At 36.9% G+C, this 10,561-nt stretch overlaps 1 protein-coding gene across 2 annotated transcripts; it reads left to right on the forward strand.

Moving 5' to 3' along the window:
- Window positions 1–1,035: 1,035 nt before the first annotated feature.
- LOC310996517 (uncharacterized protein) lies at window positions 1,036–9,749 on the forward strand. Of its 2 annotated transcripts, XM_083985939.1 has the most exons (12): window positions 1,036–1,143; window positions 5,429–5,533; window positions 6,995–7,037; window positions 7,190–7,233; window positions 7,335–7,368; window positions 7,657–7,682; window positions 7,765–7,812; window positions 7,921–7,945; window positions 8,914–8,969; window positions 9,070–9,123; window positions 9,220–9,282; window positions 9,568–9,749. In XM_083985939.1, exons 2-12 carry the CDS (start codon window positions 5,431–5,433, stop codon window positions 9,606–9,608), a joined length of 537 nt encoding a protein of 178 aa, XP_083842065.1. In that variant the 5' UTR covers window positions 1,036–1,143; window positions 5,429–5,430; the 3' UTR covers window positions 9,609–9,749. The 2 variants fall into 2 exon arrangements, with proteins under 2 accessions (XP_083842065.1, XP_083842064.1); XM_083985938.1 differs by lacking the exon at window positions 1,036–1,143 and having other exon boundaries at window positions 5,279–5,533.
- Window positions 9,750–10,561: the final 812 nt, after the last annotated feature.

Below are 10,561 nucleotides of genomic sequence, written 5' to 3' on the forward strand. Positions count from 1 at the left end.
CGTGGAAAACAGTGGTGAGCTGTCGTCAACCGTTTAAAACCTGTTTCTTGTGCTTTTGTGATCCACCGACAAAGTGATCAACACTGAGCCACAGGAAACACCAAAATAAAAGCCGCTTTGAACATTCATTACTTTTTGAAAGGAGTAACTGTAACTAATTACTAGGCTAACTTTCAGAAACTTGCCCAACTCTGCTAACTATTATACTGGAGTAAAGTCTCTGCATGAGTATCCATTAGCTGTAGTTCAGTCAAAACTTGAGCTGTAAGAAAATATTCAAACAATAAAATATCACAATATTTTATTTATGTTGTGATATTGTATTGATTTTTTGAGGTTCTGTATCAATATCCTATCAATACTTAACATGGTGACAGTGATTCTGTGTTGTATTTGAGCCTCTGATTGATTTAAACCCCACTGTTCACACTGCATGAAAACAATGTTGAAGTGAATTATAACAAAGGAAATAATGAATGCCATTTCTTTGGAGTGTCTCTGATCCTTCCTTTTCAAACTTTAGTTTTATAATTGATTGAGTCAGATCTAACTTCCTCTTCTCAGATGACCCACGACAATATAGCAACCGTGAAATACAAAGTGCAACCTCTCTGAGTCTGTTGTGTGAAGATTGTACCTATGTGATTGTGATAGATTACAGAGTCAAAAAATACGTCACATGGTCACCCCTCTCAAAGATTTGCATTGTATCACCTCATTCTTGGCAACAACACTGCATGGCCCTTTCTATCTTCAGATGTGAATCATTTCTGTGTATTTCTTATTTTCTAAATGCTGCTCAGTTTGAACCAGAGGAACCTGTTGTTAAGTTTGTGCATTTTCACACAACACCAGAGCTAACGGGGACATTCGTCTTCTCTCTTCTGAGGCCTGCAAGGTGTTTTTGAGAGCAGTCTGACAAGACATGAAACCGCTCATTAGAATAACAAACCCGAGCAGCAGTTGATCAGTCGGTGTATTTTTTCTGTGTCCAATTGAAACCACACCAGAGATTGTAGATGTGTGTTTCTCAGAGGTCTTGGCAGTCATGAGCATGACGGATGTGGCGAGGTGTTGAAAGAGGAAGCAGAGTTGTTGCTGCTGCTGCTGCCACTGAAGAATGAAGCAGCCGGACCACTGAAGGTAACACGCCAACGCTGCACACGTACACACACACACACATACACACACACTAATATTATTATTAAGAGGTAAAAAGACTTGTTTTGTTGTTTGGTTCATGTGTTAAAATTCTTCAATAATGAGGATATTTGACCTAAAGTTGATCGTTGTACAGTTGAGATGTTTTGATCTGACCTCAGAATAAACTACTCACTCAGTTTGTAGAAGCTCAAAACATTTAAACTTTCTTTCTTTTTTACGTAACAAAACATACATTATTTAAGAACATTTACAAACCAGTGATGGTGGTTCAATGCATTTACCTGTATTGTGTATTTCATTTGGCTCACATCTACTTGACCTCATTCAAAGGGGATTGTTGTGTTTTTTACTCATTTGCATTTATCACACAGACGATGTTACTGTAAAAGATTATTTTAAAAAAGGTACATCAATAGCCTACTGTACTCAGTAATATATTCTGTGTAACTCTGTGCTTTATATTTAACATCTACCTCAATACGATCGCAACAATCATCCGATGACGTAATACTATAACTGTGTTGTTGAATGTAGAAACACAAATATAGGAGTTTTTCCTTGTTATTGGAGCCCAAATTCACCAAATTTTGTAAAATTTGAATATCGATGAACAAAATGGAAATATTCCCAAATTCATAGTGTTCAGTGGCCCAAAAAATGTGTGGCATTTGCTTTACAGGACTGAGCTCTGATTATCTTTACACTAATCTAAAAATAAATCAAAGAGTAAATATAGATATAATGTGCATAGAGGACTTAAACAATCATGATAATAATAATGATAATACAATTTTGAAAACCAACAAGTATGTAAGGAAAGAAGTAGGCCTAGATGAGGAAAAGGGAGGGAGAAATTTAGTTTAGGAGGGAAAATAAAGTCATTAATTTTTTTCCTGAGTACTTAAAAAAAAATCCAGTACAGATTAAACAATAACAAAAACAGCAATAACGACCCTGTAGGAGATTTTGAATAATCGTGTAGGCTACGAGGAAAGTGTGTTGGGTTCAAATAGTGATCGTAACTCACAATGCATTTGTCAAATTCAGTAGCCTATGTGCAGAGAGAATTGTAATAATTTCTTTCTTAATTAAGAAATGAGGGAAAATAATAATCAGCATAGCAGCAAAACTGAAAACTATAAATATATGTCAGATATTAGTAGATAATGTGTCACAGTTGAAGGTTGTGTCTCTTTTTTTTGGACTTTGTGTTTCTACAGTGAAACTCCACGGAGCAGCGGAGCATTATCACCTAGGCTATTATCCATAGTGTTCAATACCGTCTCTGTTACACCGTCTCTTTACTGGACCAAACCCAGGTCTGGTGGAGCATCAGACACATTTCCTCCTATTGGATGAAATGTTTATAAACTCAACTCATCTCAACTATACAGCTGATCAATGACTAAACACTTCACTCATCACTTCAACAGGCCCAAGTAGATAAAACTGACTCAGTCCAACACAACGGTCCGTCTTTATAACCGTATAAAGTTCATGATGCTGGTGCTGATTCAACTTTTCTGGTAATTTCTGTGTCACTTAGACCAAACCAGTGTCAGTGAGAATCACAGTGGACTATTCACTGTCCACACACCAGTTTAAATGAGACCTGGTTTGGACTAACTACGCCTCAGAAACCTTCACCTTTGCTGACGCTGTGTTCAAAGACACTGCTGAGTTCATGTGTTTGTTTGTTTTTTAAAGATGCTTTTATCAAATATAATCCAGGGGTTTTGATGAGTGATGGTTGTCGTTTGGTTGGAGACACAGTTACCGACCTTGCCTCTCACACCACCACACGTGTGGGTGTGGACGTCCTCGGTGCTGAACGCCGTCTCACTATGGCGGAAAAACTACAGCTCATTGGAAACAGTGACTTCATGGAAACATTCAGTCGTCATTAAAGAAGCACAAACAAAACAACGAGCTTCAAAACAACAACATCAACCTGTTAACACCCACCGGGCCAGCCCACCCAGGGTCCGATGGTGGGTGTTATAAAGGGGTCAGAGTTCAAACGGCAATCTGAGATAGGCCGGGAAAAAACCCTGCTGCTCACACAGTCAGGAGAATAACTGATGTACGGACATCAATTTAAAACTGTAAAACAAGAGACCTTCATTATGGAAATTTGTGCAGCTTCACAGTCCTCACGTTTCCTCTTGTCGCAACTCAGACACATTAATAAAAATAATTTGATTTACAGATAAAATAACAAAAACAGTCAAGGCATGTAGAAGTCTCAGGGATCCTAGTGTGTGTGTGTGTGTGTTCTTGTAGTTACTACGTTGTGAGGACCATCAAGTTTTTAACCAACAGTGAGGACATTTTTGGGAAGTGAGGACATTTTGGCCGGTCTTCACTTTTTCCAAGGGCTGTTTGAGGGTTAAGACTTTAGATTATAATTGTGGTAGGTTTATATTAGGTTAAGAGTAATGGTTAAGGTTAGGCATTTGTTTTGGATGGTTAAGGTTAGGGTAGGGGGCTAGGGAATAGGTACATTATGTGAATGAGTGTCCTCACAAAGATAGCATTACAAGGATGTGTGTGTGTGCGCGTGGTGGTGGGGTCCAATGCTTTTTGCTCCCCTGATTGTTCAGTAGTGTAGTGGAGTGAGCAACAAAGGAGAACCTGTGTTTGCTCCTCCGCTCTGAAACGTCTCCCAGAGGGCAGGAGCTGGTTCATGTGAAGGGTCCAGAGTGGTTTTGTTGTCCGGCCTCAGGCAGCGATCGGTCCAGCTGTGGAGGAAACCACTCACCACAGAGTCGCCCACTAGCTTAGACCAAATGCTCCTTGTCCTTGCTCATTTTGTGTGTGACAACAACATTGTTTAGTGAGTTTCACTGATCACCTCCTGATAAAGACAAAGACGACACAGACAATGGACGAGCTAACTGACATAGGTACAATAAACGGCACTGAGTCTCTGACGTCGGCCAATATTCACCAAAATCAGGGAAGAAATCAACATTTATCTGGTCGACAAAGGTCCAAAAGAAAAAAAATTAGGTCTAAAAAAATGACAGGAAACTATGTAAAATGGGTCCAAGAGATGTAAATAATGTGTGTGTGTTTGTCTAAACACCACATTAGGCTACAGTGATGAACTGTGGATCTATCTCTGCAGTGAACAGGAACACTTTTTTGACTTGACTGACTAAAAATCATGATTTTCAAATAAAAATAATTCAGGAAAACTAATTTGTAATTTGTGCACCAAGTGTTTTAACTTCATGTTTTCTCTATGACTTCTGCCACATGCTGAAGGCAAATTTCCACTGTGTTTTTAAACCATTGGACAATAAAGTCTTCTTATCTTATCTTATCTTATCTTATCTTATCTTATCTTATCTTATCTTATCTTATCTTATCTTATCTTATTATTATCCAGGGATAAAACTTGATGAACAAATTAACTTATAGTTTCTGATTCAATCATCAGGTTTATATTTGGATTTAATCTTTTCTGTTGATTTAAATCTGGATTATCCATTGTGTCTTTTTACCCCTCATAAAAAGACACAAAACAAATACTGAGGTGATAAAACCCCAAAGATATTATCAGATCATACAGAATAGAAATAACCAAAAACGTATTTTCAATAACCATACATGAGTCCTCAGCATCAGCAGCACAGTTCTGTTTTAAATTTGTAACTGTACAAATAAACACTTACTATCTCTATTCTAAACCCACAGCTTCATGTCTATACAAGGTGATTTTCTGTTTGCTCGTGATAAATTCAGCAGCTTGTTTACTGAGCAGCTACTTGCAAAAGAAAAACTGTAATGAAGAAAGGTAGCGGTTGAGAAACTGTGTCAACACTAGAGACACGTTAGAACCCGGATCTCTGAGATGTTGTGAAAGCAGCATGCGTTTTGATTTAAACCCTTCTTTATTTAACCTAAAACAGAATTAAACTTCGAGTAAACTGTTTAAAAATAGATCTGTCAGTCACAGTCAGAGGCCAGCTTTGTTAAATATCTATCTAATCTATTTCATCAGCCAACACAGGGGAGCCCGAGTCCTGTGCTCAACCTACAAGCGATGTTTCAGTTTTGTTTCGGCCAACCACATCCTGTGATTCACTGTGCGTTAACAGGAAAACAGCAGCTCAACCATGACAGAGAGCAGCAGCGAGCTGAACGTTGACCAGTCTGCTGCTTTAATACTACGACCCCAACAGCTCTAATAATCAGTTACTGAACTCTGCTGCTTTGGTTTTTAATCTGATCAGCTGTGTGTTGATGTGTGTTTCAGGGATGAGTGGACACTTCAATGTGTTGGCTGCAGTCGTGACTGTCGCCATCACGTTGTCTCTGAGTCTTCTGTCTCTCCTGTGCCTGCGCTGCAGGAGGAAGTCCAGTAAGTGCATCGCATAGATGAGAACAATGGAGTCTGTCTGAGTCATCACACTGCAGGTTACTTAGCTACTCCCTGCTGTGATGTTAAACTCGGCCACTGAAGATGAACTACTTCACAGTTCAGAGTTCTTTTTCTTTTTTTAATTTTTGAAGTTCAAAGTCCCCTTTTAACCCTTCATAGACACTAATACACTCCTTGAGATACTAAATTCATAATTTTAATCATGGACCGTTATTGGAGGGTATTAAGGCATTAGAGGACTTTCTTAATCTTACAAAAAAAAAAATGCTGCAAATTAGGGTCAATAAAGTTGCCACATCTGGTTCATCACCAAAATATGTATATAAAACCTATAACTTACTGAAACACTGGAGAATCAGACACAAGTTACATTCAACAAATAAACAATGTTATTGATTTGTTAAGAATTTATTATATCTAAACAATGTGGTAAAGTGAAAATATCATTTGTAGCTGAGGTAAACACCTGTATTTACATATAAACATTTTTTTCTGGTTGATGTGGCAATGTGAAGAGGGCCCGGGCGGGAATTGAACCCACATCTCCTGGGTAATAGTCAAGCGCGCTTACCAGTCACCCAAAGGGACATCCCCTTGGCCAAATAGCCAGGGTGCATGATCAACTGGAGGCATAGTGACAGGACCCGTCAACTGTCAAATTGAGTTTTCTCTTATTTGTTCGCTTCTCTGCTTCAAACACACGGACAAACTGTCTTCAGAGGTAACAGATGTTTCTGTAACATCTGTAGCACAGCAACATACCACTGATGCTAAGGCCGTTTCTCTAGCGATGTCATGTGGCGTGATGTTAAATGTTCAGTTTAAAGTGAACACATTAACGCACCACAGCGGTTCAGCTGAGTGAACCAGATGATCATGTGTGAAAAGTGTGAAAAACACAAAACAGTTAACTTTCACGCCTGGTCAGTCGCTTCATAACCTCAGAAACACAGATCATGCAGTTGTTCGCACCACAACTTTGTGCAGACATAGAAATATCCAGACATCAACTAAAGGAAAATACAAATGAATGCACCTGTCAGTTCAGTGCTGCTTTATGAAGATTAGTGTTAATTATTTCTGCACTTTGGTGCCAATAATGAAGTGCAGAAGATGATGCAAGTAAAACAGCAGCAGTTCAACATTAGATGAATAAAACCGGAAAACGTCTCAGTCTCCTCATCAGTCCACACACAGAGCTGATGCTTCAGTCTCTCAATTTGTTGAAATGTATTCAATTTATCTTTAAATTATGTTTTATTCTTTACCAAGATATCAACATGTCTTCTGTAAGTGATTTCCACTTATATTACAAATGACCAACACTTTGAGGTCAACGTTGTTTTTCTCCCCTGAATTCTGTTTGTTTGCAGTTTTAGTTTAGTTTAATTCATCTGTCTTGTTTTAAACTGTCACTTAATCACTGATTATTTCTTTCAGAGGTAATACAGGAGGAGAACCAGGTGTATCACCTGCAAACATTGTGAGTTTTTGAGATTTGGTCCATATTCATCACCTCTGTTGTTTATGACTCATCAGTTGCTGAAATCTGTGACATTACGTAGTAAGTGTGAAACATTTTTTGCAAAAACCTAATTAGATTTTGACATGAAAACACTTTCCTCTTCTCGACAGCCAACGTGGGGGAAGTGTATTTGCTGTGACACAATCAAAAACAGGTGTTTGTCACTACAGACTCAGACACTGTACAATATCTGCTGATTTCTATTTATTTTATTATGACATTTAAATAACTGTAACACTTTTTTTCCCTCCTCAGTCACCAGAGCCAATCAGATAACTTCAACCACAGAGTACGTACATCGAATATCCTTTTCTCTGTAGAAGATGCCGTAAACTAATTTAGCAACGGGGAGGTGATATTAGTCTAAGATGCACTCGGGACATTTGTCACCATGACACAATAGTAAAAACAAAAAACAAACAAACACAACAAATCAAAAAAAAAAAAAATCCCAGAAAGGAAACACAACACAACAAGCTGCCTGGTTGTTGTTAGTCAAGAAAAAGTTCCCTTTATGTAACTAACAAAACAAACACAAAAACACAAAACTATAAATTCTTATGTTTGTTTTTTTCAGAGAGATACATGAGGAATTTTCACAAGGTGAGTTTATCTTGTTTTTAAGCAAATAAATATTTCAAGTTTCTGTTGGTGAGCAGCTCCAATCAACCTCTGTGTGTTCCAGATGTGATCGATGATGATCAGGGAGACTATGAAAATGTCAGTCAAGCAGGTAACTGTACACAACAACACGTTAAAGTAACATCTTATATTGATGATTTTGAAGTATTTGCATTTTGGTTGTATTATGTATATTTATCTATTTCTCTCTTTACTGCAGCAGAAAGTCCGGAGCATACGTATGTGTGAGTATTTCACCTCTTCTCTTTCAAGAAAATATAATGTGAAGGAAACTCTGTACAGATGATGTCACTGTGCATCCAAACACCCACCTACAGTAATGTTATTTCATATCAGCTAAATCTAGTTACTTATAGAAAAATTTATTAATCATCTGAGTATGAAATCTTTTTTTTTTTTTTTTTTTTTTTTTTAAAGCAACCCAACATCATAGAGAAGCAGCTGGTAACAGACAAAAACATGTAGGAAGATTCAATAAAAGTCATGATGTTGAAATATTTTCCAAATAATAAATGTTAAACAATAAATCTATGGAGATACATTTGTGTCTTTATTATTCAATAAAAAAAGTTGATTTAAACAATATATATATACAGTATATATATTTTTTTTTTTCAAACAAATAATAACTCACTTCAATCTTCAACCAACTTTTGATTTTTTTTATAATAGACACAAATGTATCTCCATAAAGCAGAGCTGTTGTTCCTGCTCAGTTTTAAACTGGGGAAAAACTCAGTAACAATGCAATACAATACAATACAATACAATACAATACAATACAATACAATACAATACAATACAATACAATACAATAACCTTGATAACTGAGAGAAAAGAGGTTATTCAAGCCTTACAGTCACTAACTGTAGGTGGTGTTAATTAACTAGTACTACTAGTAATCATCTCTATGGATTGACCATGACGTAAATCTGGTGCAACCAAATCCTGACCGATTTAAAACAAAATACCAATATCAACACAAAAAACTCTTTTGTACATTTTGTGTAAATCTAAATTTAAAAAAAAAGAGCAAAAACTTAATGATCATTTCTTCATGTTCATAGTGAAACAGAACACCTGGAGTCAGTTTAAAGTAAAATTACTGAGGAATGTGAAGTTTTGTTTTATTGTTCTTTGTGTCCAATTATAAAATGCCAACTAATGTGTTTATATTGATTATTGTTCATAGAGCTCCGATCCCACATGCATTGTATGAAAACACACAGATAGAGACGAATGTAACTGGTGAGTATTTATTATCTTCTCTTATAAGTGTTAAACTTTGATGTGGCTATGTGATTCTTTTATTTAACATTCATTCCCTGAATTTCTTGTGTTCGTCCAGAGGTTGATCCAGGTGTCTATGCAAACTTTATTCAATCACTGCCCATAAAAGACGGTATGTAAATATCTGTGGCGATTCAGTTAGAGACAATAGGTTTCATGGTTTTAGTCAATCACAAGAGAAGTAAACATCTGCCATTCATCCAAACAGACAACGACGACGACTATGAGAACTCTGATTTCTTGGAGCAGGCTCAACAAGAATGCGGTGACGGTGAGACACAACATTCATTTCATAATAACATGCTGTCTGATCTCTTTCTCTCTATAAATGTCTGATCTAAGATCTGTTGGTTAATCTAGAATGGATTTTTCTTTGCATGAGAAATTATTATAACTAATACGGTTATAAACAACTACACACTGCTGCTAAGAGCTACTGATACAGATGTATGATGATTGATTGATTGACTGAATGAATGAAAGAAACTGTGGTGGACATGTTGAGGAACGTTCAAAACATCATGAACTGTTCTCCCACATTTTTTCTTTCTTGCAGAGGAACCAGATTATGTGAATGAGTTGGGAGAATGCACCTGACGTGGATCGACAGAAAACATCGGAAAAATAAAACCATCCAAACAGCCCGTCTAGAACTGAGAGAGCAAGTCGTTGTGTTTTATTCCTGCTACGTGTGATGTGCTGATTATGTCAACAGCTGTGTGAATAAATACTGATGAACAGAGATTTTGTTTCGTCTGTGAGAACTGTGGCTGCCATCTAGTGGCAAAAAAAAAAACACTGTACACTTGTACTTCATATTCTTGAACCTGGTTTTAAGCACTGTTGAGGTTTAATCCTTTAATTAAGCCCTGCATTTACTTATTAACTTCTAAACTGTCCATGCAAGAGAGTGATATCAGACAAATATCAGATTTTGTGATGTCAAAATGGGGTCACGAGCCAAAAAAGGTTGGGAACCACTGGACTAGTGTCTGTCTAGTGATACCGTATCTTTTATTTGAACTCAATTTATATTTGAGAAAGTGAAAGTATAGAATACAGTTGTTTGAGATTGTCTGTGATGTTTTAAATCATAATTTTAAAAAGAATAATAATTAGTTAAAAAATATATTTTTATCAGTCATTTCTGGCGACCCCATTTGAATTCCAGGCGACCCCACGTGGGGTCCCGACCCCAAGGTTGAAAAACACTGCACTAGTCTATCTGAAAAATGTTTTGTTTATATTTATCCACCACATGGTTTATAAACATTTCTTTGTGAACAGTTCATGACACACCGAGATGTTGAGTCCTTCATCCTGTGGATTCACAGTCGTGGACATTGGTGTAAAAACACACTAAAGATATATTTGGAATTTACTAGAAAATTATTAGGCAAAATTATGATAGTTCATATAATCACACACCACTGTGTCACACCATGACATGTAAATGTTCATGCTAATCCTACATAAAGCTGCACAGCTCTTCAATATGAAGAAACACAGACACTGAAAAGGGGGGAAAAAAAGGAGGAATCACAAGAAAG

The sequence above is a fragment of the Trachurus trachurus genome, assembly GCF_905171665.1.
Source record: "Trachurus trachurus genome assembly, chromosome: 14".
NCBI classification, from domain to species: domain Eukaryota; kingdom Metazoa; phylum Chordata; class Actinopteri; order Carangiformes; family Carangidae; genus Trachurus; species Trachurus trachurus.